Source organism: Chionomys nivalis, chromosome 21 (genome assembly GCF_950005125.1).
Source record: "Chionomys nivalis chromosome 21, mChiNiv1.1, whole genome shotgun sequence".
NCBI classification, from domain to species: domain Eukaryota; kingdom Metazoa; phylum Chordata; class Mammalia; order Rodentia; family Cricetidae; genus Chionomys; species Chionomys nivalis.
Window position 1 is genome coordinate 3,320,537 of NC_080106.1, and position 27,959 is coordinate 3,348,495.

General features: G+C 49.6%; 1 protein-coding gene across 3 annotated transcripts in view; it reads right to left on the minus strand.

Annotated features, from left to right (window-relative positions):
• Slc35f3 (solute carrier family 35 member F3) overlaps positions 1-27,959 on the minus strand; it is a 216,139-nt gene that overhangs the window by 65,500 nt on the left and 122,680 nt on the right. For 2 of the 3 annotated variants that reach the window (XR_009055750.1, XM_057754003.1), the window contains exon 3: positions 5,950-6,274. Coding sequence is in view for 2 of the 3 variants with exons in the window: in XM_057754003.1 (XP_057609986.1) it covers positions 5,950-6,274 (325 nt within the window). In the remaining variant the exon portion in view is untranslated. Of the gene's footprint in view, positions 1-5,949; positions 6,275-23,396; positions 23,702-27,959 lie in introns of those variants that run through there. The other variant, XM_057754004.1, reaches the window with a different exon arrangement.

Consider the following 27,959-nt stretch of genomic DNA (forward strand, 5'->3'; position numbering starts at 1 on the left):
AGCCTGTGCTCTTAACCACTGAGCCATCTCTCCAGCCCGTCTGTTTTTTTTTTTTTTCTTTTTCTTCATAAAATGAACCCCTGAATAGTTTAAGCACCATCCTGAAACACAAACCTATGCAGCCCCCCGAATCAGTTCCTCTTTGCTGACACAAGAGCTCCACTACAGCTTCCCCCGCTAGACACAGAACCGCTGCTCCTTGGCTGGCTATCTGCATGCATGTGCATCAGCTGGCTATCTGCATGCACATGCATGCTAACGGGGCGGCACTTTGCTGCAGCTGAGACCCAAAGGCAGCGTCCTCATCTGTGGGTACTCCTCTGAAATTCCCATTGCTAACCATTAAGCTACAGACCAGGAGCTGAATCACAAATTGCAGTCCCAAATACTGTGTCTGTGTTGTTTATTTTTATAACAGGGTTGGGATGCTATTTGGAGACTGCAATTGGTGAGTTTGTGAGTTGATTCAGCAGCCCCCTACCCTCAGGGAGTTTGCCTTCTTGAGGTCAAATGAGCAAGGTGCAGGTGCAACAGTATCACACTTGGTGCTGAATGCTGCAGAGCAAAATGGACCTGGGAGCAGCAAGGGGTGCTCCCTTCAGACTGGGAGCAGCTGGGGGTACTCTCTTCAGGCTGGGGGCAACAGGGAGTGCTCCCTTCAGACTGGGAGCTTGCCCATCCTCCTGTTATGGAGGGCCCTGCCCATTTGTTTCTGGAAGCAGCTAATAATGGGCAGCTGGTGGGAATGATGGCCTGAGTGAGCCAGGAGAGGGAAGAGGACCCATCAGTTAGCACTGGTCCAGCCTGTGGGGCCTGACAACCCAGGAGGCAGGAGGTACAAGCTAGTGGTAATTCCCGTTGTCCTTCTATGCCTTCTATTCCACCACAGCACTTGGAAAAATGGCTCCCAGACTTCCTGGAAAGAAGACACCTTCACAATGCCGCAACTCAGCAAACATGACGGTACGGTACAAATGATTTTCACCAACACAGAGGTTTTCCGGAGGCCAAAAGGGAAACTGGGCATTGAAAACGAGAGACTGGTTCTGGATTTGCATTCGTTTCACTTGCTGTTGTTCAGGAATTGAGCACACATGCCTCCCCCACCGAAGAGACACCTGAGAGTCATCCCACCTCCGCTGTGAACTGTGAGCATGCGCTGTTCCTGGTCATATAAACAGCTCCAGGAGTCCTCACAACAGTCTGATCTTACCAGTCTCCTGGTTCTAGAGACTTAAGTCCCGATGAGAGAAGACAGTTCAGTCCACTAGTTCTTATACATGAGGACCCAAGTTCGATCCCCAGAACCTACATAGAAAAGCCATGTGTGAGCATGGAGACAGACAGATTTCATGGACAGCCAACCTAGCCTAATCAATGTGCCCCAGGCCTGTGAGAAACCCTGTCCTGCAGTGCAAAAGCAAGGTGGATGGTGTCTGAGGAGTGAGGGTGACCTCTAACCTCCACACACATGTACACACACACACCCACACACCGACACACTCATACAGACACACAGAAACACAGACAGACAGACAGACGCAGCCCCAGCCCTTCCTATCTATCTGCCCTGCTCTGACAGCAGAGTCCTCAGATCCACTCTGATAGCCAAGATGCAACCAAGCCCGTCTGCCTCGGGTGTCACCCACCTCCTCCTCACGCTCCATTCTGGTTCTCTGTGGGCTTTGTTCCCACTCCATGAGGTCTTTACGGGTAGAACGATACATGTCTCATCCGCACCTGCCCACAGGTCCTGGGCAGACAGACGTTCAGGAGGTGTTCGGTGAGCTAACCTGGCCTGCAGCCCGACTCCATCAAATTCTCCAGGAGTGGTTTCAAAATCTGCAACCTGGTTGTCACTGCGGTAGCTCTGGGAGCCATGCCAGCTCTGAGCATCTTTTGCATGGAGCAGGGGCTTCCTAGGATCTGCGCTCACCCACACACCTCCTAAGCTCCCTAGGCTCCAGGCTCTCCATCTGCCTAGAACGTTCCATACCTCCTTCAGCACCCAGAAATCATCTGTTTGTCCAGCCTCATTTCCTCTTGGCTTTCCCCCTGTGCCCCAGGCCATGCATCCCTGGGCTCCTTTTCCTGGCTTCCTTCACGCAGCTCCTCTCAACCCTCCCCAGCCTCTGAGCTCGGGGAATGCAAGGCTCTTGGATTATTGCTTCCCAGTGTCTCACTTTGACACCCAGGAATCTTTTTCAGACCAAATCAACTAACCTCTAGTTACAAACACTGAAATTGGTCTCTGCAAGGTTAATACCATTCCTGTGGGAATCTGTGTGGGTAGGCACACACACTCAGTTCTTGCAGACTGAAGGTGCAAGGATCTGAAACAGCCCTTGCCTCTGAGTGCTGTTCCATGTCTGCGGAGGATCAAGGGCCAGCTTTCTGAAGCCCAGAACTACAAAGAACAAAGGAAAGCCACTGTTGCCTCTCTCTGTTCCCTTTCTCTTTTCCCTTTCTTTTTTTGGGCAGCTGCATGGAGATAGAAGATCACAGCATTTGCTTTTAAAAGCAGATCGGTATGGCTAGAAATTTCTGGAAGGTCCTCTGACAAGACTGCAAAGGGCCCATCTGTTCCAGCTTAGATTCTGCTGACCCTGACACTCTTGGGTCTGAGATACCATCTTCCTGTGCTAGTGGCAGAGGGGCTGTCTGTTCCCTGGAAACCCCAGAGAAGCTGCTTCATCTAACCAGCCTCATCTATCCAGCCTGTTTCCCAAGGCCACAGGTCTCTTCCCGTCTCCGGTTCCCTAGGTTCCCCGCTAATGCTCTCTGCCAACAGCATCTGCTAGGGCTCCCTCTAGCATCAACTGGGTATAAAGCATTAAGATGAAGGATGTGATTTTGGTTTTCTTCTCCACCCCGGGAGTCTTAGACTGTTTCAAGTCCTCCCCATCGGAGCTGTGACTTCCTCAGCAAGGCTATGATACTGACATTCTTCTTCTGGCTATGGAGGGAGAGCCCCCTTTACCCCTGTGGTGGCATTCATGGTTTCCCTAGATACCCAAGAACCTGCTGGCAATGAGCATCCTTGTCTAGCCATAGAATGCCTGCAACTCATGCATAGAAAGGACTGCATTAAGAAGTAGGGATAAGCTTTGAGATAGAAATCGGGCAAAGAATAAACTGGTTTAATCATCAAGTTATTCCCTCCTCCCCATGGTCCTCGGCAACCTGGCTGTGAGCTGAACTTGGTTTTAGGATGCTTTAAAACTTCTGCTATTACTTCTCTCTCTCTCTCTCTCTCTCTCTCTCTCTCTCTCTCTCTCTCTCTCTCTCTCTCTCTCTGTGTGTGTGTGTGTGCATGAACATACATGTGCTGGTGTCCACAGAGGCCAGAAGAAGGCGTTGGAGTCATTGGAACTGAAGTGACAGGCAGTTAAGTTATGAGTTCCCAGCGTGGGTGCTGGGAAACAAACTCCAGTCCTCTGCAAGAGCAGCAAGCACTTTTAACCACCAATCCATGTCTCCAGCCTCTAAAACATTTTCCTATTACATTTCTTTTATTGTGTGTGTGTGTGTGTGTGTGTGTGTGCGCGCGCGCTATGGGGCTGGGGTAGGGCATGGCACACAAGCGGAGAACCTAGGACAACTTGTATGGGTCGGTTCCTCCTTTCATCATGTGGGGCCTGGGGATCAAACTCAGACTGTCAGGCTGACAGCAAACCAGCTCCATTTCTTGACTTTCTAGGATTTTTTTTTTAATTTATATATTATAAATATATCTGTCTGTGTGTGTGTCTGCAGGCCAGAAGAGGGCACCAAACCTCATTACAGATGGTTGTGAGCCACCATGTGGTTGCTGGGAATTGAACTCATGACCTTTGGAAGAGCAGACAATACTCTTAACCACTGAGCCATCTCTCCAGCCCCCTCTAGGATGTTTTTTGTAGGGAGCCGTGAGCCTGGCTCCCAGGCATTGCTGACTTTCTCTAGGTGACTAATTTTTCCAAGTGGCATTTCATCCTCTACCCTGACCTCATCTCCACCTTGAGCTTGACACCACGAGCAGAGTGTTCAGACCAAAAGCTTAAGTTGTGCTCAGCTGCCCCTAGAGTGTCATCAGTCAACCTCAACCCGGGCGGACCGTGGCCAGTGCCTGTGTTTAGGGTTAGCACTGGGCTACCTTTGTGGTTCGGGGATTTTGCTGTGTGCATGGCTGATGGGAACAGGAGGGAACATTTGTCTTGTCTCCTAATTACAGGCCGATACACTCAGGGCCACTTAACTATCAAATGCATCCTTTCCTGGATGTCTGCTTTTCTCCATGACTCAGGCCATTATTTCCTCCTTGCCTGTGGGGAGTTCTTAGGCCCCTCTCACAGTTTCTAAATCTATTTGCTTCCTGTCGTGGCTGCTGTCCAGCAGTGCTGCATTAAGTCCCTTGCCAGCCATTCCGGGCAGGCCCAGGAACTGTTGCCTTAAGTCAGCAGGGAAGACTCCATGGGCTCTGGGTTCTCATCCCCAAACTCTGAAAGGACGCAGGAGGCTGGCCATGGGGCTCAACGTAAACACCATGGGAGCCTCTTCCTTTTGAATTTGTGTTCTGTGTCACAGGTCGGTTTCCTAAAGGGCACCAGTGCTAATTCTGTGAGGACACAATGGGAGAGTCCTCAGAAAAAGTCTGGCTCCAGCTGAGGCTACAGCATTTCAGTTCCAGTGCCGTCCTTCCTCATCTGGTGACTTCTAAGCATGACATAGGCAGGTCTGAGATGTGTAGCGGGTGCTCCTTGGGGTTGGAAGCTGTGTGGATTAGTTTTCCTGTTTCTGTTGTTGCTTTCCCAAACTGACACAAGCTAGAGTCATCTGGGCAGAGGGAGCCTCAGCTGAGGAAATGCCTCCATCGGACTGAACTGTGGGCCAGTCTGTAGGGGCATTTTCTCAGGTGATGGTTGGAACAGGAGAGCCCAGTGCACTGTAGGCTTGCTACCCCATTGGAAAGTGGTGCTGGGTGCTACAAGAAAGTAGACTGAGCAAGCCACGGGAGGACAGCCAATACGCACCAGTCCTCATGGTCTCTGCTGCTTCAGTTCCTGCCTCCAGGTTCCTGCCTTGAGTTTCCACCCTGGATTCTCACAGCAAAAGAGGGTATGTGACCCAGACAAATGATCTCCCCCCCTAAGTTGGTTTTAGTCAGTGTTTTATCGTAGGACAGCAACTTCAAGAGGACATGTGATGGATGGACAGGGTGTGCTAGGAGGAAGGTGATGGGGATGGAAGGGAGGGACGGTCTACGACTTTCTGCTCTTGCTCAGTCCCAGAGATGGACGAAAGGCACGTTTCCTGTGTCCGTACTGTCGTCCTGGCCAACAGTCTTTCTTGGGGTGTTTCGGGTTAAGACAGATGGGCCAGTCCTTGGACATAGCCCATACCAGACAAGGAGCAACTACAAGGTACGCTCTTGATGGAACACTGTGGCCACACCAACGGCTTGGCTCTCAGAAAGGTTCGGGTGCCTGCGGCATGGCAAGGCGTGAGTCATCACGGTATATAGTCCATTAACTGCACTCATGTCCACCATACAGATGAGGAAAACACATGTCGGGAATTGGAAAGAGGCTAAGGGAGGGAAGCGAGCTGCAGGAAGGTCCCAAGCACCTGGTTCCCAGCAGTTTCATCCTTACGGCAGCCTGGCTTCATTCGCCTTGCCTGAGTGAGCTCTGCTTCCGTTTCTATGCCTCCGAGACCTGCCATGGCTATTTCTAGAAGATGGTGCCTACCCTATTGCATGGAAATGGACTGCTAAGGTGCAGGACTGGAGGTGGAGAGAGGAGGCTTCATCATAGAAAGGAGAGAAAATTCTGACCTCAACTGCACAACACAACAGCTGCATTTATTGCGGTGTCCCACCCTTGGTCCCTCCCACTGGCCAGCAGCGCTAGCCTCCAGGGTCAGCTCAGCAGCCCCAGGTGAGTGATCTTCAATGTAAGGGTCCCTTACCTGTATCTCTGTTTCACAGACTGCTTCTCTGTGGACTTGCACACGTGCCCTGCGTAGTACAACGGGAAGAACAGAAAGTTCCAGTTGGTGGCGAACCAAGTCAGGGTGAAGGGTGCATCGAAGGTCTTGAAAGTCAGTCTGGCGAGCTGCGTGGAGCCGGCCCAGGAGGCACATACGCAGAACACAACAGCCACGCCCCAGAAGACCTTCCTCAGCTGCTTTTGAGAGCATGTCCAGCGGTGCCGGTTCGTCCTTCCGCCAGCCTCTGCCCCAGCTGGTGCCTGGGCCTCTGCAGGGCCCGGGGGCTCCCGGGGGCGCTCCTCCCCTGAAGAAGAGAAGGGGGTGTTAGCCGGGTCTGCAGACTCTTGGCTGAAACAACAGTTGAATCCCTGGCAACCATGTGGGGACAGGGATGTGGAGTGCTGGGCAATGCTCTGAACTGCAGCTAGAAGATGTATGCCAGGTTTCCTACGCTGGAGAGCGTTGGTCCACAGGAAGGGATCTGCAGGCCAGGCCCTATCAACATCCTTCAACTCTGCCCTGGGTGCCTTTTAGAATGGTAACCTCTTGGACTCTACCCCAAACTCCCGAGTCAGACCTGACTTCAACAGGTGATCTCCACGATGGGTTGAGCAACACACTTCCAGCACAGACGGAGACACTGAAGCATGAGGTCTCGTGTGTCACGGGGTAACACTGAACTTGCTATGAAGTTGAGGATGACCTTGAACTCCTGATACTCCTGCTTACACCTCCCTGGGCTGGGACTACAGCTGTTTGTCATCACGTCTAGTTTACGAAACACTAGGGATTGAACCCACAGTTTCAGGTTGCAGACTACTCCGCTACACTGTGTGAAGATGTGTCACTGTGATTGGTTTAATAAAGAGCTGAATGGCCAATAGCTAGGCAGGAAGAGGTCAGGTGGGACATCTGGGGTCAGAGAGGTCTGGGGGAAGAAGAAAGGCGGAGTCACCAGCCACAGGCAGAGGAAGTAGCAAGGGAAGTACAGAGCATAGGGAACCAAACCATGTCAAAGAACGTAGATTTAAAAATGTGGGTAAATTTAAGTTAAAAGAACTAGTTAGGAACAAACCTAAGCTAAGTCTGGGCTTTCATAATTAATAATGCCTCCATGTCATTATTTGTGAGCTAGCAGCCCAAAGAAAAATGCCTCTATGACTTTATGCCTGCTAGGCAACCACTCTACTAACTGAGTTACACGCACAGCCTTCTGTATTTATTTGTGGTGTTGGGAATGCAACCTGGGGCCTTGTAACGCTAGGCAAGTTTCTCCCGTTTAGTGGGAACCCCGGCATTCCCCACCGTGTTTAATTTTGAAGCAGACTTTCCCTAAGTTATCAGGCCGACCATGAACTTATTATAGCTCAGATTGGTCTTGGCCTTACCATTCTCCTGCCTCAGCTTTCCCAGGATTGGGATGATATGTGTGTACCACCAGGTCTGGCTTTTGACCTCATTCATGTCAAGGCACATGTGTTCATGAGTTTCTGGGCTGCAACAGGGCCTAGGGATTCCTGGTGGTGGGGTGATGACATCTAGAGGATACTGAACCTCGATGGATGCTCCTTTCTGCCTGGCACGGAGAAGTGGGTGGTTCTCCTCGTGTTCTATACGTGGAACCCAAAGAGCATTGCTTCCCCTTCCATCTCTAACCAGCTTCCTGCAGATGGCCTCCAGCCTCACCGACAAGTTTCCCTAAAATGTCTCTAGCTCTGGGCAGCTTCTGTGTGAGCCACCATAGATATAGAAAGCTGTGTCGCTTGGAGAAGTCAGACTGCAGCCCACAGTTGGGCTGTACCATCCCGTGTTCTCAAAGACCTGAGCAGGCAAGAGAGCCTGTGTCCAATATGATGTGGGAGTCCCCTCTGTGTGTGGTTGATAGGGCAGAACTTAGGTAGGTGGGGAAGACAGAACTGAATGCTGGGAGAAAGAAGGGTGGAGTCAGGGATGCCATGAAGCCACCACTGCCAGAGATAGACGTTCTGAAACTTTGCTGGTAGGCCATGACCTCGTAGTAACGTACAGATGAATGGAGATGGGTTAAATTAAGATGTAAGAGTTAACCAATAAGAAGTTAGAGCTAATGGCCTAAGCAGTGATTTAATTAATGCAGTTTCTGTGTGGTTATTTTGGGGCTGAGCAGCCGGGTGGCCGGGAACCAACCAGTCTCTCTCCCCCAACAGACAAATGCAGATATGTAGAACTTGTCTTCAGTACTATCTCCTTGGCACTTGTCTGGATGGATAAAGGCATTTGCTTAGAGGCCCTTGTCACAACAGGGCTGTGGGAAATGGGCATCAAACATACAGGGTTTAACTCTCTGTATTTTGCTTAACCCCAACAGCCATTTAAACAATTCCAACTGAATGGAAGTTTGCAGGATTTCTGAAACATTTTATTTCTATGGGGCAAATATGAACTCAAGGTGACCAGTCTGCTACATCTGTTTGAGCCCGCCCTGCCTCCCCAAAAAGAATCAGGCAGTGGTGGCACACGCCTTTAGTCCTAGCACCTAAGAGGCAGAGGCAGGCAGATCTCTGTTAGTTCAAGGCCAGCCTGGTCTATAAGAGCTAGTTCCAGGACAGTTAGGGTTATTACACAGAGAAATCCTTTCTTGAAAAAAAAAAATCAACCTAAGTGAGACCATGGCTGGCCAAGGCCAGTCTCTCTTGTGTTTTAGTGATAGGCAGCTTAGCTCGGGTGGTGGAGGCTCTAAGTTCCATCATCAACGTTGCCCAAACTGAGCTTTGGTGGCACACGCCTGTAATCCCAGCCCTTGGGAGCTAAAGGCAGTAGGATCAGAAGCTCAAGGTCCTTCCTGGCTACACAGTGAATGTGAAGCCAACCTGGGATGGATATATATCCTCCTGTTTCTGACATGCCCATGTCCATGTGAGAATATCCTGGGGGAATCACAGCCACGACTCCTATTCTCTCCTCTGTGCGACCCTACAAGGGCCTTAGCATGGGGAGAGGCCCAAGAGGGAGACAAAGAAGAACAGGTCCAGCTTCTTGCTTTGTATCTTCCCACCAGTGTTCTCTGACTTGGCTCACAGTGCATTCTCAAAACTGAAGGTGAATCCACTCCCGGCAATAGTACGATGGATTTAATTTCCCTGCTAGAGGTCAGGCTTGCTCAGACCCTGCAGCCCTTCGTTGTTGGTCCACTCAGAGTTTGCCTCGCTATCTCTGCCATTAGCTCAGACTCAAAAGAAATAAAGACAACGTCTGTTTAGAAAGAACACGCAGGTTCACGGTAAGACTCCCGAGGAGACGACAGGCATTTACTGAGAACTAGCCCACTTCCTCAGCTGCGGTTTTCATTAGTGCAAGGGCAGCCGTCATGCTTGATTGGATTAAGAGACACCCAGAGTGCGGCAGAGTACACCTTTGGGTGTGTCTGCGAAGGTGCTTCCGGAGATGACTGGCTGAAGGAGTAAACCCACCCTGAATGTGGGATGGTGCCTATCCATGGCTGGGGGTCTTGGACTGAGTGGAAAAAGGAGTCAGCCGTAAGCAGTGCCACATGCCTCCCGACACCAAGCCTTTCCCACCACGATGGCCTGTGCCCCCAAACTGTGACTTAAAATAGATCCTCCTTCTGTGAGATCCTTCCTGACAGGTATCAGGCCAAGAGTGGGGAAAGTGGTCAATAGGCGGGGTGATCTTTCCAACACGGGGGACTGAGCAGATGCTGGGCAGTTTTATGAAGAGAGAGACTGACACCAGATCTCATGGTGTGTGTGTGTGTGTGTGTGTGCATGCGTGTGTGTGTGTGCATGCGTGCATGTGTGTGTGTGCGCGCGCGCACGCGCACGTGTGTGGCCAAAGGTGACACCAGTATCTTCCTCAGTCATTCTCCACCTTACTTTTTGGACAGTCTCTCACTGAATCTGGAGCTCACTGATTCGGCGAGGCTGATGGAGCTGCAAGCCCTGGTATCCTCCTGTCTCTGTCTTAGCGCTGGGATTACAGATGTGCACTGTTGTGTCTGGCTTTGTTTTCACTGGGAGCTGGAGCTAGAACTCCGGTCCACATATTTGTGTGGTAAGCACTTGGACCGATGGAGCCACCTCTCCATCCTCCCACCCATCGCTCCCTAATTTCTGTGCCACCAAAACACTTCTCCGGGTCTAGCTACTCCCTAGCTTAGTAATGGCTCCAAGCCCTCTCACCAAGGGAGTATTACCAGTAACAAATGAAATGAAGATGCTCAACAATCAACTCAGCATGATAGCCTCTAAACAATACCGCTAAGTTAGAACTATCTTTTCCCATGAGTAACACAGGCAACGGCATTCCAGCTAGATGGGCTCTGCAGTGAATAAGTCTAGAGAACGTGGAACAGAGGCAAGCTGCAGGAATAGTCAAGGTTAACAGACAATGTGTGAGTCACCGCGCTCGGCAGAGATGTGACCCTTGTGTTGGGAACCTGGAACACACTCTGGACAACACTTATAAAGAGTAATAGACAAGGACCCACCAACCTCATCTAATTGCACTGAGTCTTGAAGTCTTTCTCATTGTGTGTCTGTTCGTGTGTGTGTACCTGCACACACATGTATGTGTGCACCTGTGCATGTGTGTGTATGCTGGAAGTCAACTTTGAGTGTCATTTCTCAGGTACAGTTCATCTTGTTTTTGAGACAGGGTCTCTCAGTGGCCTGGAGCTCACTGATTCGGCTAGGCTGGCTGGTCCGTGAGTCCCAGGGATCTGTCTCTACGTCCTCAGTGTTGAGATTACAAGCGTGTGCCATCATGTTCGTCTTTATTTTAATTTTTTACATATAAATGTGTGTGATGTGTGCACACATGTTTATGAGAGTTCTCCTGTGTGTATGTGTGTATGCACGCATACACACACATGCAGAGGCCCAAGGTTGATACTGGGTATCTTCCTTTTCTTCATCTTTTTTTTAAAAAAAATTATTTACTTATTTTTATTTTGTGTGCATTTGTTGTTTTGCCTGCATGTATGTCTGTGTGAGGATGTTGGATCCTGGAGTTACAGACAGCTGTGAGCTACCATGTGGGTGCTGGGAATTGAACCCAGGTTCTCTGGAAGAGCAGTCAGTGCTCTTAACCACTGAGCCACCTCTCCAGCCTCTTGGGTGTCTTTCTTAATTGGGCTCCACCTTGTACTCTGTATATTGAGGTGTGGTCTCTCACTCAGCCTGGAGCTCACCTATTCTGCTAGTCTGGCTAGCCAGCTCGCTCTGGCAATTTCTCTGTTTCCCATGTGCCAGAATGACAGGCAGGCTGCCAGGCCCACCCAATTTTTATGTGAGTTCTGGGGATCTGAGCTCTAGTCTACACACTTGCATGGCAAGAGCTTTCCCCACTAAGCCACCTTCCCAGATCCCACATAACCTACGCTTACTACTTTCTACCACTATAAATAAAAAATATCTGTTATTATGTGACAAAATACTAAGAAGTGGAAGGAAAAGCCATCTGTGGTCATCTCAGTACCCAGAGCTGCCATGGCTCATAGGTGGCTGCATTTTCCAGAGGCTTTGGTTGGAGCGGCACACAGGGGTCCCTCCAGACCTGTGCCTCTGCCACCCATTAACACATCCACATGACAAACATGGGATTACATCATGTTCCTATTCCACATTTAACCAAACATACCACAGCACGGACTTTATCCTACATCCTGCGAGCATGTCAATCATCCAGGGAAGCAATGGGAAGCATGGACACTGAGCCCAGAGCACTGGGTGGACTGTGGTCAAGTACAAAACACCATCCCTGTACTTAAGGAACTCTGGGAGTTACAAAAATATTTACAGAACACTTATATGCAAAATGGCAGTTCTGTATCATGCCAGGTACATGCTGGGGAATCTGAAGCTTCACCGGAGATCGGTGAGATGGAAGGCTATAGGAGGTCAAGAACAATTGTGATTTGCCCCCAGGACATTGCGCAAGGTCATGAGCTTGGAGATCCGTTGTCACTTGTTACCTGTGATGTTCAGTCATGCAGAGGGAGACACCATCAGACTGGCTGAAGGACACATGGCGCCCCTTCCTCCAGAGTCTTCCCACCCTGTTCAGTGAAGGAAGAGCCAGAAACAGAGCCAACTTAGCTGAGAACGAGCGCAGGGCAGAGTGGGAATGTGCTCAGCAGCAGCACTTTGCCGCCCCCCAGCATTTGAGTGGGAGAAAATACATCTTGCTGTGTGCTGTGTTCAGGGTTGGGGTGAATGAGCTGCCCAGGTGATGCTGGGACAGGGTAGCTCAGGTAGGAGCTACAACAGGGGCAGAATTCCTCTTTGCTGCTCCCTCCTGTCAAGTCTTCAAGCTTTAAGAAGGCTTTACTTCCCCAGGACGACAAGGCGAGTTCTCTCTATCTCTGTCTCTTTTTCTTGTGTGTGTGTGTGTGTGTGTGTGTGTGTGTGTACGTACAAGGGGGCATGCTCTTCTGAACAATGGGTCTTCCTCGTACTCAAGAGTCACCCCAAGCTGGCAGTGCTGAGGGCTGCCTCCCACACAGACACACCCTGAGACTGTCTTCTCTGAAGGATTTATAGAGGGTTTAGCCTTTCTGATCATTCTGGTCAGGCAGAACCCATATCTGGGGGCAACGCCATGAGCCTGGGCCATGAGGGGTGAGTCGGAGGGATGTCTCAGGCACCAGCCCATTGGGGCACCAAGGAACACCCTTCATGTTGGGAGACGTCAATAACTTTCCCCAGAGAAAATGATAAATTGGGTGATTTGTTTTGTCTTTCTAGTGGAAGAAAGTGAGATTGGAAAGTCATTTGGTGGCTTCTAAAACATCCCATAAAATGAATCTCTTTGAACTTCCGAGAGAACACAACAAATTCTCTGACAAACTCTGTTTCACTCAGACACAGCATCAATGAGGCCAAAGACAGTGAACTGAGACCTCCACAGTCATGGGCCCAAATGAACCCTTCTTCCTTTGAGCTGCTAATGGTGCACGTTGTATCTCAGCAACTGGAAAGATAATTAGCACAGCTGCCACTCAAGGAGCAGACCCTTGCTGGAGTGTGCCCTCATCCTCACTTCCTCAGGGGTCTCCTGATAACCCCCGAATGGCTCAGTGGCATTGCCACAGGGGTTTAAGACAGGCTTAAACTTACAGAGCTCACAGCCAGTTCTGTTCTGTGAGGAGCTCCACGTCAGGCCATCCACACCTCAGAGGAAGCTTGGTGCCTGTTCCGGGAGGGAGTGTGTAGCGGTTCTTGCCCCAGACATGTGAGCTCCTTTGGATCAGTCTTAATCCACACGCCCTGCTAGTCACGGCCTGTCCAGCAGGCTCAGGGCAGTGCTATGTCTGAATGCAGGCAGGAGCTACAGAACTGCGGGGCGCAGGTGCTGCTTCTGACCTTCACATGCACCTAGAAAATGAGCAACTCCTCTGATTTCCTGGGGGTTTCCCTGTTAAAGTCAGGGAGTCTAGAACCTTAGACTCCAGGCTGTTGGGACTCTTAGGACAAATGCGGGTTAACAGTGGGCAGATTATATGCAGGACTGCCCCTCCAGGAAGCAGTCTTTGGACCCTTCAGAAAGGAACACCTGGCCAACTGTGCTCTACATGACAGTGTGGGCACCGTGCCAGGTAGACACCCCTAGCCCTCTGCTTTTGGTTGGCTGGAATACCAGAAGGGAAAAGATAAAAGAACAGAGTAAACTTACAGCTGAAGGCACAGGCCACTGAGCATTTTATCTCGAACTGAAAATGCTGGTTTCCTAAACTTCCTGCCAGTTCCCAGTGAGAAGCAGCGGCATCGACAAGACAAGAGTGAACTTGCTGGTGAGGGGTGAAGTGGGGTTGGCCTTCAAGTGTTGAACATGACCTCCCAGGTTCACTCTCCTCCATAGGGCCTGGTGCACCTTGGGAGTGGCATAGCACAGTTCGCCTAGAGCCTGGAGGTGTTCACACACACACATACACACACACACACCCCACACACGTACACACACACCACACACATACACACACCACACACACATACACACCACACACCACATACACATACACACACACAGACACTACACACACACCACACACACATATACACATAGACACACATCACACACATACACACACACCACACACATATACACATACACACACATACACACACCACACACATACACATATCACACACACACCACACACATACCACACACACCACACATACCACAAACCCAAACAATCTGTCATTCTGGTAGCTACAATATCTCTCCCTGATGTCTGTCTGGTTTCAGCCTCTCTTTGTGATTGTTTATGATCCTTTTTTGTTTTGCTTTGTTTTTGTTTTTGCACCACCTTGTCATCTAGAGTCTCATCAATCAGCTTCCTGATGTTAAAGCCACAGAACAAGCTGGAGTCGTGCTGTGGGCCTTACTGATCAAAACTGCCCCCACTGCACTTCGGCAAGCAGACACAGGCACCTGCTTGCTCACGCCCACGCACCCCAGTCCCTGTTTGTCCCAGTCTGTCCCTGTCTGGGTCATCCAGAGTGCTACTCTCTGACTCCGGTTATGTTGGCAAAGGCTTTAGTCAGATACGCCAATCTCTTAATGAGTCAGCCACTTGCTGGATTCATGGAATATTCCTTCTCAGAGAGAGACTGAGGGAAGATCTGGTCTGGGGAGAGAGACAGTGGGTGCCCAGAGGCCACGGTGTCGCATCTGATATATTAATTAGCGACTGTGGCTGGGTAGGAGAGGAAGATTGGTATCCTGACACCTCACCCTGTGTTCCTCCTTCTAGACCCTTCCCCCAAGGAACACGATGTCTTAACCAGTGGGAAAGCCTCACTCGCCAAAAAGGCTTTTAAGAATTAAATCCCTCTCTTGGCTCCCTCTGCAGAGCTATTCTGAACCCGTTCCCACCTCTTCAGGCTTTCGTCTGCATCCATCATCTGCGGCAGACGAAAACTCCACTTCCTACGTCGCAAAGATCAAAGTACCCCCGCGCAGGTCTTGAGATCTCCCGCCTCCGCATCGCGCTGCCTCTTTGCCCACCATCTCTTCATCTCTTCCCAGCTCCCTTGCTTCCTCTCTACCTGTCTTTTCCTCCTGTGGCCCTCTTCCTCCTCCAGGCCAGGCACCTCGGCCTGGGGATCTATTAAGGAATCAGCCATATGTTTCTCTTCGAGATACTACAGCTCCCAACTGCTCATGCTAAGGCCCTTACACTGCCCAGCTGGCAATTACTCTCCCATCCCAGGCCAGGCTACTCACCCCTCACTATCTGGCTGGTGGTCGACCAGCACCCACTTAAACCTGTTTCTGCAAAAGGCCCCCTCTTGGCAGTGGCTGATACATCACTCACCCTCTTACCCTCTTCCTTTGTGGTCTCCATGGCGCCATATCATGGCATCCTCTGAAGTACCGGTTTAGACCTCTCTCTCTCTCTCCCACCAGCATCTCAGACGCAGGAGGCCATCAGAACTCTGCACTTGCCCATTCGTTGCCAATGACCTGGTTTTCTTTCTGGCTTTGTCACCTGTCTCCCTCCACCTGCCCCTGCATGCACTGCTGAGGCCTCAGAGTAGTTTAAACTCTACCCTTCCCTTGCTACCAAAGAGGGGTGTAGGGGTGCCCCTTCCTCTCTGTGCTGTGACTGCTAGCAGCGGCTCCATACCCTGAGGCATTCAATCTTCCAGGCCTTTTTGGCACCAGCTCCATTCTTAGCTCTCTGCTCAACTCTGGCACCTTGATTTGTTGATGGGTCCTTTGTCCTGTCCTCATCCTGCTGTGCACATGGGGGAGGGGCGAGGTATAGTGGTTAGGATGTGGATGCTATGCTCCTGGTGACAGTCTCAGTGTGTTACCTACCTACTCAGTGTGCACCACACGCTGTCCCTCACACTCTCGCCAGGAGCCACATGAGGACCTCTGCACAGGGATGCTAGGAACACTGGATGAGGCAGCCCATGTCCAGACTCACAGCAAACAGGAGGCAATGTCACCACTAAATTTAAGCCAAGCAGCTCATGCTTGAACCTTTGTAGTAGGTGCCGCATCTCCAGTAACTTCTCTCCAGCAGGCATTCTCTTCTGACTGTGTGTGTATGCATGTGTAGGGGGTGTGCATGTGTGTGTATGGTACGTGTAGAGGCCAGAGGTCAATGTCAGGTGTTTTCTTCAATAACTCGCTGTTGTTGTTGTTATTAAGTTGAGATAAGTTTTCTACTGAACCTGGAGATCACAGATTTACTACGACTTGATGGCCAGGGATCAGTCAGGGAGTTCCCATCTCCCTGGCTCTGGGAATGTAGGTACATGCCTCCGTACCCAGCTTTTTATATAGTTTCTGGGAATCAAATTCAGTTTCTCATGCTTGGGTGATGATCTTTTTACCAAATAAGTCATCTCTTCAGCCCATCCAGCAGGTATCCTCAAAGTTTTTCCACTGTAGCTTCAATCACGCACACACACATACACACACACACACGTATAAACTCACAGAGAAACAGACACACACACATAAACACACACAGAGAGAAACAGACAGACACACATTCAGAGAGACACACACACAGACACAAATAGACATATATACACACAGACACACACATACAGACACACACTAACACACATACATGTAAAAGAATCGACTAGCTTACTTCACTTGATCGACTCGGTGGTTTTTAGTCTGCCCTGATTCTCTGTTAAGGACTACTTACTGTGGCTGATGAAGCAGGTTCAGGATCCAGGCCAAGCATCTCTGCCATGCTCATCTGTCTTATTTTTCCAAACTCTCCTTCTCCTTCTCCTCATCCCTGACTCCTCTTCTTGCCTGCTTCAATACTCTCTCCCTGTGGAGTCCAGTAACCAGGTTACCCAGAGTCTGCCTTCTTCTCTCTGCTTCCTCTCCGAACCTCTAGTAAACTTAAGCTGTGGCCACCAAGTGCCCTTTCTCCCGATCTATGGAGCTCCCTCTGTCAGCAACACTGTCTTATTCCCTACCACCTGTGGCAGCCATGGACAAAGGCCATGTCTTGTGCACGCCACCCCAATCACAGTCCCAGGCGAGGCAAGTGAATGTGTGTGCACCTACTGTCCTAAGCCTGATGAGAAGACGGCCCCCAAGGAGGATTTGGAGGCCACATATGGGCTTTGCACTAAATGGTCTTGTTGACATATGTCATTTCCCAAAGAAGAGGGCATGGTGGCAAGAGAGAACTGTGGGTTATGTGAGTCTCAGGCAGATATGAGTTTACTCTTTGCTGGAATGTACCATTTGTTCTATAATTCTTCCATGGAAAATCAAGAGATATCAATGGATAATATTTGTTTGCTTATCTACTTACCTTTCTATCTAATCATCTATCTATCATCAATAAATCTATCACCAATCTATCATCTATCTATCTATCTATCTATCTATCTATCTATCTATCTATCTATCTATCTATCTATATCTATCTATCTTCATCATCAATCTATTCATTATTTATCTACCTATCATCTATATATATATAATCTTCTTCATCATCATTATCAATCTATCCATCATCTTCTATCTATCTATCTATCTATCTATCTATCTATCTATCTATCTCTATCTATCATCTATCATGTGGTATATGTGTGGTGGTAAATGCTCATGTGTTTGTGCAGGTGTGGACGCAGAGGTCGGGGAAGACACTGGATATCTGGCTCTGTCACTCTCTACCTTATTCCCTTGAAACAGGTGAACAGCATGCAAGTTCAAGTGATCCTCTTTCCATTGCTCCACAGAACTCTGGGGGTACAGGCATGCAAACAAACATTCAAGAATTTTTACACGGGTACTGGGGATTTGAATTCATGTCTACAAGCTTACATAGTGAGCACTCTTACTCAGTGAGCATCCAGCAGCCCATCATTAGGGACTCTATTCAACTACCACCTGACACGGAAATTCTTGCATACACTAGATAATAGATTTGATTAGCATATACATGTCCTTATCACAGCTATTTCTGGCCTAGGACTGACTAAATAGATGCTGCTCTTTGGGCTCAGAGAGCTTTTGCCAAGAATCCTCTCACACTGACTCAGAAGCATTGGACCTACAGAGGTATTGGTGTTGAGCATTTTAGCATGAGGCTTTCCCTGTATTGTGACATGAATCTGAAATAACTCCACAAGTCCAGGTTTTGAAAGCTTAACCCCCAGCTGGTGGCACCATTTTTTTTTTTTTTTTTTTTTTTTTTTTTTTTTTTTGGTTTTTCGAGACAGGGTTTCTCTGTGGTTTTGGAGCCTGTCCTGGAACTAGCTCTTGTAGACCAGGCTGGTCTCGAACTTACAGAGATCCGCCTGCCTCTGCCTCCCGAGTGCTGGGATTAAAGGCGTGCGCCACCACCGCCCGGCTGGTGGCACCATTTTAAAAGTTTCTGGAAACTCTGGGGGGTGAAGGCTAGGTAGAAAAAGCAGGTGGTGGTGATCTTTGGGGGTCTGTTATCTCTTGCACATCCTCACCTAGTCTCTGCTTCTGTCTGCTGTGGTGTGAGCTGTCCTCCGTGGCATACTCCTGCAGCCATGATGTTCTGCTCTAGTGCACAGGGCCCCAAGGCCACAGGCTGGTTCGGTTAGCCAGACCTGCTCTGGGGCAGCTGAGGAGGCCTCTCAGCCCTGGGGCAGAGGCAGCAAGAGTGCCATCACCGTTGGCCGCCAATCCTGGAAACCCGGCTGGGGATCCAGATCACTGAGTCACACCACAGCGGGCGCCTCAGGAGAATACACATTCACTTTGCACCTACAAGTGTTCAGGCTCATGTAAGTATTGCTTCTCAAAAGAAACCCAGATGTTTGAAAGTCTTTGGCATCTGGATCCAAGCCCACTGGCTTTCTAACTGTATGACCTCACATGAAGGGTTCTGGGAGCCTCAGGCTCCTCCTTGGCTGTAAAATGGTTCAGCAGTGCTTAGCCTCTAAAGGAGGAGCTGGGCTAAAGAACAAGCTTCTAAGGCCGCCATCTGTAATACGGGTGGTCTTCATCTGTCATTCTTAGTACAGGATAGCCGTGGAGGTCTGTAGTCTCAGAATTGAGGAAAGCCGAGACAGGAAGATCATGAATTCCAGGCTAGCCTGGGCTACATAGTAGGAGCTCATCTCAAACCCAAACAAAACAAAACAAACAAACAAAAAGACCCATCAGGCTAGGAGATAGCTCAGTTAGTAAGTGTTTGTCAGGACCTGAGTTTAATCTTCCAGAACCCATGTTAAAGATAAGCAATAAATTTGGACACAGTGACGTTCATTTGTAATCTCCCTGCTGGGAAAATCCCTGGGGCTCGCCGGCCAGTTAGTTTAGCTAAATCAGTGAGATTCAGGAAATTGAGAGACTCTGACTCAAAAATAAGGTGCACAAAAATACAACACAATAAAACAACAATAACAAAAGCAAGGTAGATCGCATGGCACCTAAGGAAATATGCTTAAGGTTAACCTGCCTTCTACATACATGTGTGAGTTCAAGCCCTAGCATGCGCATGCAAGCACACACACACACACATACACACACACGCACACACACGTGCAAGCCCATACTAACATCCTGCCCCATCCCATGAAACAATTCACCCTACAAACCACAATCAACAAGACAGAAAAACTAAAAGCAAACCGTTAATAGTAAAAATCTCAAAACTAAACAGAAAGTCTCATCACACAACGTAAACTATTATTGTCATTTTTTAAAGGAAACATCACTTCAGTTTTATACAAAAGAAATTATTCTGGAAAGTGCGAGTCACTCTGCCATGTAAGGGCTGAGCACTAAACCCTGTCCATGCTCCTTCACGGTCTCTCTTGTTTCCACGGTGCTGACAGTCGGACTCCTAGGGGACTTCATTGCATTGTTCTCTACTATTAATTCTCATTGAATGTGATTTTATCGACCATGAATTAGCTGATTGTGAATACAGATGATAGTAGTAATTGCTGCTCTACTAGAGACATGCTATTGATCAATACTCAGCTTCGTCTCCTGACAGGAAAGCCAGGAACCGAGTATGGAAACAAGAGACGTTGCTGGAGATGTGTGGCCAGAAGCCATTTTTCAAGCTTCTATCCTACCCCCCACCAGAGGGCCAGCTTCACCTCTCTTCCTTCTTCGGGGCCAACACACACCGTTTCCTTTGCCCGAAGTACTTCTTCTGCCCTCCGTGCCTAACAGACTTTCCTCACATCCCCTGGCCTCTGTGGTAAAACCTCTACCTCAGAGAACTTCCCCCCCCAGGAAGGCTACATCTTCAGAAAGGCCTCCACTCGGAAGGTCTGTGCCCCAGAAAGCTCCCTTCAGAAACATCGATTCAGAAGTCTGTTCTCCTCAGGAATTCTTCCTCCTCAGAAAAAGCCTTCTCCATAGAGGAGCATCTCACTGGAAAGGCCTCCTTAGAGGGTCTTCTTAAAAATGGCCACCTCCTCAGGCTTTCCCCTTAGAGAAGCCACCTCCTCAGAGTCCCTCCTTGGAGAAAGCCACCACCTCCTCAGAAGACCTCATCAGAAAGGCCTCTCCTCTGTGTCTTCTCCTCAGAGAAGGCTTCCTCCTCAGAAAAAGTCGCCTCCTCCTCAGCCTCCTCCTTCTTCCTCCTCAGAAGAACATCTCATCAGGAAAGATTCCTCTCAGTCAGGCTTTCTCTTCAGGACTTTTCAGGGAAGCCTGATCTCAGAAGCCTGCCCCTGAGAGGCTCTCCCTTCCAGAAAGATATCCCCCCATAGAAGGCTTCCTTCTCAGGAACACCTCTATAGATGCTCAGTTTTCAGATTTTTTTGTGTGACATTTTGGCCAGGATATTTTTTTTACCTTTTATCTGATAATTTATACTCATACATCTCGTTCAAGACAATGAAGCTAACATGGTTCATTTTTCAGGGTCTTGCTCAGCAGATGCAGGACACAGGTACAGAAAGATGAAGCATTTGTTGACCAGCGAAGTCACTTTGTCCATCTTTCTGCCTTTGAGTTCAACCAAGCATCGCATTTTCTATTTTGGTTTTATAGGCACCACATGCTGGTGCCTTCTTGCCGTCCCTTAGATGACACACTCCACAAGCTAATAAATATTCCTTTCCGGCTGCATTCCCTCCCCGTAGCCTCTAAGATGGGGACCACCTTGTCCTGTGCGTTCAAGGCAGAAGAAAGTGATTCAGAGGTTCCAAAAGATACAGTATGCATATGGTTTAGAAAAAACAGACCTCAAACCAAGCTGGACAAAAATACTAAGGAAGAAAGCCAGGTCGGGAAACAGTAAGCTATGTGAGCCCAGGCATAGGAGGAGGTCTGTCAGGCCCTGACCTGTAGATTTCTCTTATACATGTAGAGAGGCAAGATGTTTGTGGAACAAGATAGATGGCCTGTGACTAGATGATTAGCAACCCCCACACATGCATATACACAGACACACACATGCACACTCACAGACAAAGCATCTACCGTGTTACTGTGTGTGATGGACAAGTCTAGGCATTGCCTTTCGCCTTCATCACATTTCCTTCCTCACCAATCTGCTGAGACGGGCTTTACAGTCAGAGAAACTGAGGCTCGGGGTCCATGCAATATACCAGCCATACTATACAGGGGGCAGAGTCATCCTCCATCACCCAGGTCTTCACGCCACAACTTTGCAATGAGCCACCATCCTGCATGTAGAGGCGGCCATGATAAAGTGGCTGCCACCACAGGGTGAAGGAAAGACTTGTCTTTATCAAGGTAATGGGAGATGGCTCTCAGTTTCATTCCCCAAGGCAACCTCCACACTTGGTCTTGGGCACCTCCTCCCCCCACCACTCACATCTGCTGTATCATTTCAATGCACTTCTGAGGCCATCACACTCAGCTCAGACAGCCTCATCACTGACAGGGAGCTCAGGGCTGCCCTCCCTGAAGCTGACTGGGGTGCTGCAGGATTGCCTGTTGTTGCATGGGGAAACCAACCTACTGTTCTAGCAGGTGGAAGTGTTTGACTTCTGGGGAGGAGCTCCTGAGTGGCTACTCCAGCTATGGACCCCCTCTTCATTCACAGGGCTTGGGAGGAGCCCAGAACTCTACCAGCCTCAGGAAAGGAAGTTCTGCTAATTTCTGGCGCAGATAACCAATACCAAACCTTTCTTGAGATTAGGATGTTGAGGGAGGGGACAGTCATAGAGAGAGAGAGAAGAAAAAAAAAAAAAGCAAAGAGAAATAGGGACCTGCAGGTCACTGAAAACTGCCAGTTTGAAAATAGGATGACTTTGGGGTCCTACAGCTCAGGGATCCCCCTCTTTATATCACCATGTAGCTAGCAGCTGTAGGTCTTGGACCAGTCTGCCTCCCTTCTGGGCCTCATGGTCTGCATCTCCAGGTAACAGGATGGATACGCTGTGAAGTGGGAACACACACACACACACACCAACCTCTGCCTGGTCTCTACGGTTCCTCAGGCTTATTCCAAGAAGGAGCAAACAGGTGGATACAGAACCCATAGAAGGTCTAACTCGGGTGTGTACATAAACCAGAGTCTCTGAAGCCATGCCAAACGGTCAGCGAAGACTTGGATGGAGGCTCTTGGACCAGAGAGGGGTGTTCCTTCCTCCTCCTGGCCAGATTGGTTAGTTACAGAGAGTGCCTCCTTCTGCAGCTGCCTCCGGGGGAGGAGTTGAAAGCTAAGAAGGACCCTCTCTGTTGGAAAGCAAGGTCCTCTTTCAGGCCACCAAAATGACAGCTGTGTCTGAGTAACTCAGAACCCTCCTCCGTGGCCCCATCTCTCTCACATCCACCGACTGGGGGCGGTTCCCTGCTGAAGAAAAGACAGGCAGTACAGGAGCACTTTCTGGGGGCCTCTCGGAGCCCCTCTCATCCCTATCAGGCCTGAATAAGAACATGTTTACAGGCTGGTGCGGGGATTCCCCTCATCTGCCACCCTCCCCATCTGCAACCAGCCAGACAGGTCCGGGTCTCCTCTAGCTTCCAGTAGCCGTGGGCCTCACCTCTGGGCTTCACGCTACAGGGTGGGGTGTTAGAGGGATGCCCCTTACCCAGGCCACCCACTCGTGTGTGTTTGTGTGTGTGAGAGAGAGGAGAGAGGAGAGAGTAGAGAGGAGAGAGGAGAGAGCAGAGAGGAGAGAGACAGAGAGAGAGAGAGAGAGAGAGAGAGAGAGAGAGAGAGAGAGAGAGAGAGAGAGAGAGAGAGGCGAGCTCACTGGTTAGCACTTGCCTCCCTAAAAAACCTAGGGGAGCAGAGCCACCAGGTACACCACGCAGTCTTAGCCCCGGGGGCAAAGAGCATGACAAGCCGGCAAGAGCTCCAGACAGCTGGAGCCTCCAGGTCCCCACCAGCGGCGACGCGCTGCACTGCGGACAGCGTCCCGGAGCTGCCACCCCCGCCCCGCTAACAGCCAGGTGACCCTCCGGGTCAGAGACAGATTCGTCAGGCACGGTTACCCCAACGCCACGCGGCCGCGCGTTACCTTCCACTTTGGTGAGGGTCAGGACCGGACTGTTGCAGGCGCTGAGCGGGGCCACCCGGGCCGAGTGCTTCTTCATGGTGAGCCGGCCGCCAGCAGGAGCGCAGCCGCCGATCGCCTACATCCTGGGGCCGGGTGGCGCGCCTCTCCAGGCCCGCGGCCTCCTGCTGGCCCTCGCCTCCGGGTCCCCCGGGCTGCAGCCCCCTCCTGTCGCCGCGACTCACTGCGGTGGCCGCCCGGCCGCGCACATCCTCCTGGCCGCGCAGCACTCCACACACGCGCGCACAGCCTCCTACTCCCGGCTTGCTGCAAACTCCAACGTCACATACAAGTGCACTCCCCACGCCCACCGGGCCGGCTCACCTGCTCCGCCCCCGCCCCGGGACGCCCAGCCCTGCAGCCCACGGTCGCTCCCTCGCTCCCAGTGTCCTGACTGCGGCCTCAGGCCTCCTCTTCCTTCTCCAGGAGCCCTTTCACCAGGCCAGCGAGCGAGACCCTTGACAGTAAAAGCCCCTGTGTCGCACCAGTTTAGTGATGCAGGTGGCTGACTCTGCCTGAGCCATGTCGGAGGGGACCTGGATTGTTTCACAGAGAGTGAAGGTGGCATAGAGTCTCCTCACACCTTGAGTTCCTTTCTGGAGGGCTAGAAGATTATTTACTCTGGCCCGGAGGACAGCTCTATTCAGGGAAGAAAACATTAAGTCCATAGAAGAAAGCCGAGGCTTGGGAGCTAGAGGGAAGGTTTAGCTGCTAAGAGCACTTGCTCTTGCGGAGAGGATTAGGGTTTGTTCCCCACCCACACCCAGCACTCATAGGACATGGCTCACAACCTCCGGTAACTCCAGTTTCAGGGTACCTGACGCCCTCTTCTGGTCTCCGCCCCCACCTGCACGTACATGGTGCATATACAGCCCGGCAATACATACATACATAAAAATAAATAAAATAAAATTTTGAAAAACAAGATTTGAGAGGCCAAGTGTCTGGAGAACAAGTAGAAATTTCTAGGCACTGCTACAGTGGCTTCACTGTGTCCACCCCTAAAGATTAAAACTGTCTGGCTATGGGTGCTTGTTAAAAGCAGTAAGAAGCATCCTGGAGTGGCCACTGAGTCCTGAACGGTGTTTCTTGGCTCCTATCAAACGCTCACAGGGCATCATCAAGGTTGCCCTGCCGACCTCCTTGCTGGGGGACTCTCAGAGCGCCTGCAACCCCTACACTCCGAGGGCTCTGTTCTATCTTACGCACTCTCATTCACTTGTGCCCAAACCTCAATTCTATCTGGAATCTGATTCAAGGTGGATTTTCTTATTATTGATCACCAGAGTTTCTGAGCCTGTCTCAGAATTGATATTGCATTGTAGGACATCATTATAATCTCCACAACAGTAATGGGTGTTCTGATACAAGAGGAGAGTAGGTGCAGGACCTGCATATGGCCAGGTCTCCAGAGGAGGCAGCTCCGAGAAGTAGCCTCCTGAACAGCTGTGATAAACACAGTGGCAGAGTCTAGAATGGGGCTGGGCTCCTCAAGGTCCCTCTCTCATCCCTGCAGGGAAAAGAGAGTCCCAGGTCCCTGCAGAGCCCTCTAGTGGCAGCCTCTGCATTCTACACTTCTGGGGAACTTGTTCCACCAAAGACCACTTACAGGTGATGGTATAGAGCCATTTCCTTCTTCAGATACAAGCTCAGGGGTCAAATTAATTGTCCTAGGTTGCACAGTAATGGTATACACCAAGAAGAACGGTGTGGAGCGAGGGCCAAGCCATGTCCTTACCCGGCTCTCAGCTCAGGGGTGTCCTCATGCCATTGCAGCCTGAGTGACCTATTGGGGGATTTTCAGGACAAAGCTGCAGTTCTGAGAGCCACAGGCCTAGTCTTGATGGAATTCAGTCATATGCACACATCTGAAGTTCCCCTGTGGTATTCCATCTGCAGGGCTGAAGTGAGACTTAGGCTTCCTGAACAACTATCAAAGCAAGGGGAAATGTCTTAAAGGGAGCCACACACTTGCTTGAGCTGCAGCCTTGCCAACAGGAAGCGGCCACCCCGAGCCACCATTTCTGTCCCTCTGGTCTAGATTTACTCTTGAAATGAAAAGATCAGACTTGATCACCAGGCTCTACCCCCCGCCTCATGTTTGTTCTTATATCACAGGTTTTTGCATGGGTGTGCATAATGGAGATAGATTAGAAGACTCAGCTATTGTTGCCCCCCAAGGATCACATTCCGTTTTTCTTTGTTTAAGGTGGGGTCTCTCACTGGCCTGAAACTGGACAAGTAGGCTAAGCTGGCCCCCAAGGATGAAAACACAAGTCACCATCTCCAGCTTTTGAGATATGGGTTCTGGGGACTGAACTCTGATCCTTAGGCTTTTAAGGCAAGTACTTTATAGAATGAGCCATCTGCATATCGTCAACTGTATTTCTTCTTCTTTGAAGATGAGCTCAGCCTTTCTAGTGCTGAGGATGGGAACAAGGCCTTGTGCATGCCAGGCAAGCATTCCATACTGGGCAGTCCTAGCAGGAACTCTGGCTTTTACCTCCTGGCGTGTCCACTAGATTTGGATTGTAAGATGGTAGCAAAGCTGAGAGAAAGTTTCTAGAACTCAACACAATAATCTCCCAGCCCCTACTAAAATTTAGGGTGTATGGAATAACCCCTTTAGGTAAGAATTATTGAAGGCTCCGCAGACCTCTGAATGCTACCCTTCACCCCATGCTCAGTGACAGAAGACTCTGCTTGCAGGAAGCTGTCTTACAGTTTTTGTTTTTACATAGTCAGAAATGCATTTTACACTTAACAGAATCATACACTGGGATCTGGAGAGATCGGCCACTGGTTAAGAGCACTGGCTACTCTTCCAGAGGACCCAAGTTTTATTCCCAGCATCTACAAGGTGGCTCCTCCCTGTCTGTAACTCCAGTTCCAGGGAATCGGACTCCATCTTCTAGCTTTGAGGGCACCAGACATACATGCAGGCAAAACACCCATAATATAAATAAATAAGTAAAACAACAGTAGCAATAACAAGAAAAACCTGTTCAATCTCCAGGCATGGTGGCAGGCAGAAATCAGGGCAGGAGGACCACAGGTCAAGTCCTACCTTGGTGTAGGAAGGCTGCTTGTTTGTTTCCCGGCCTCCCAGCAGCTCAGACCCAAAATAACCACATGGAAACTGTACTAATTAAATCACTACTTGTCCTATTAGCTCTAGCTTCTTATTGGCTAGGTCTTACATCCTAAACTAGTCCATCTCCATTAATCTGTGTCTTGCCACGAGGCTGTGGCTTACCGGGTAAAGTTCCAGCATCTGTCTCTGGCGGGGCTACATGGATTCTCTTTGACTCTGCCCTCTCTCTCCCAGCATTCAGTTTAGTTTTCCCACCTAGCCCTGTTCTGCCCCTGTTCTTCACTATAGGCTCAAGCAGTTTCTTTGCTAACCAATGGTATTCACAGCATACAGAAGGGAATCCCACATAACTGCCTAAAGTACAGAGTGACTTCAAGGCCAGTCCGGGCAACTTAGTGATACATTGTCCCCAAATGAAACAGGGCTGTGGACATCCCTCTGTGATAGAGTGCTTGCCCAGCATATCTAAGTCTCTAGGTTCAATGCCCACACACAGAAAACAATTATACACTAAAAAGGAGGAGTTTGGACCATCTGTGAGCCACATATTATATTAAAAATTGGGGAAAATACATTTTCTATCATATGCATGTAAATGAGGTACATAGATAGAGACACACATGTAGGTGTACATACAGTATATATATGTACACACATAATATGCTACATTATCCTTACCTCATGGGAATGTCCTAGTATAAGATGGTCATTCTTTATCTGATTATGATTAATTAATTTATCTTTACTTATTTTGTTTTATGTGCATATGCAGCGTATGTGTGCATGTGTGTATGCGTGTACACTGGCACACATGTGATAGTGTTTGTGCAGTGGAAATCAGAGGACAATCTCCAATGTCAGCCCTCACATTTCACCTTGGCTTGTGGCAATGTCTCATTGTTGTTTTTTGGCTCTGCACATCAGTAGAGCTGGAAGAGAGCTCCCCAGTGTTCCCCCAACTCTTCCTCCCACCTTCCCATAGGGGCACTGGTACTACAGCCATTCGAGCTACATGTGCAGCTATCTACATGTGAGTGCTGGGGACTCGGGTACTAACGTTTGCACAGCAAACGCTCTACCCACTGAGCAGCTCCCCATTGTGAGCTTGTCTTTATTGTTGTCTACTTATTATCTGTCGAGGGTCCCATGAAGCCTTTTATTTAGTGTGCTGAAAATTTTAAATTTTTAAATGCAAGAGGGTTTTCAGGAGTGGGAAGGCAGGCAGACTACTTCAATTAATTCACTGTGAAACATCAACACTGTCCTTCACAGAATTAAATAGTTAAGAATAACAAATTATTTTTGTGGTTACCAGTACTTAAAAAGAATCACTTAGAGAGGCTCCAGGAAGAAGAAGAACCAGAGCGCAGTGCTCGGAAGTGTTCAGAGTTGAGCCTGCATAGGTCTGTTCAGTAGGGAAGAGAGGGCTTGAC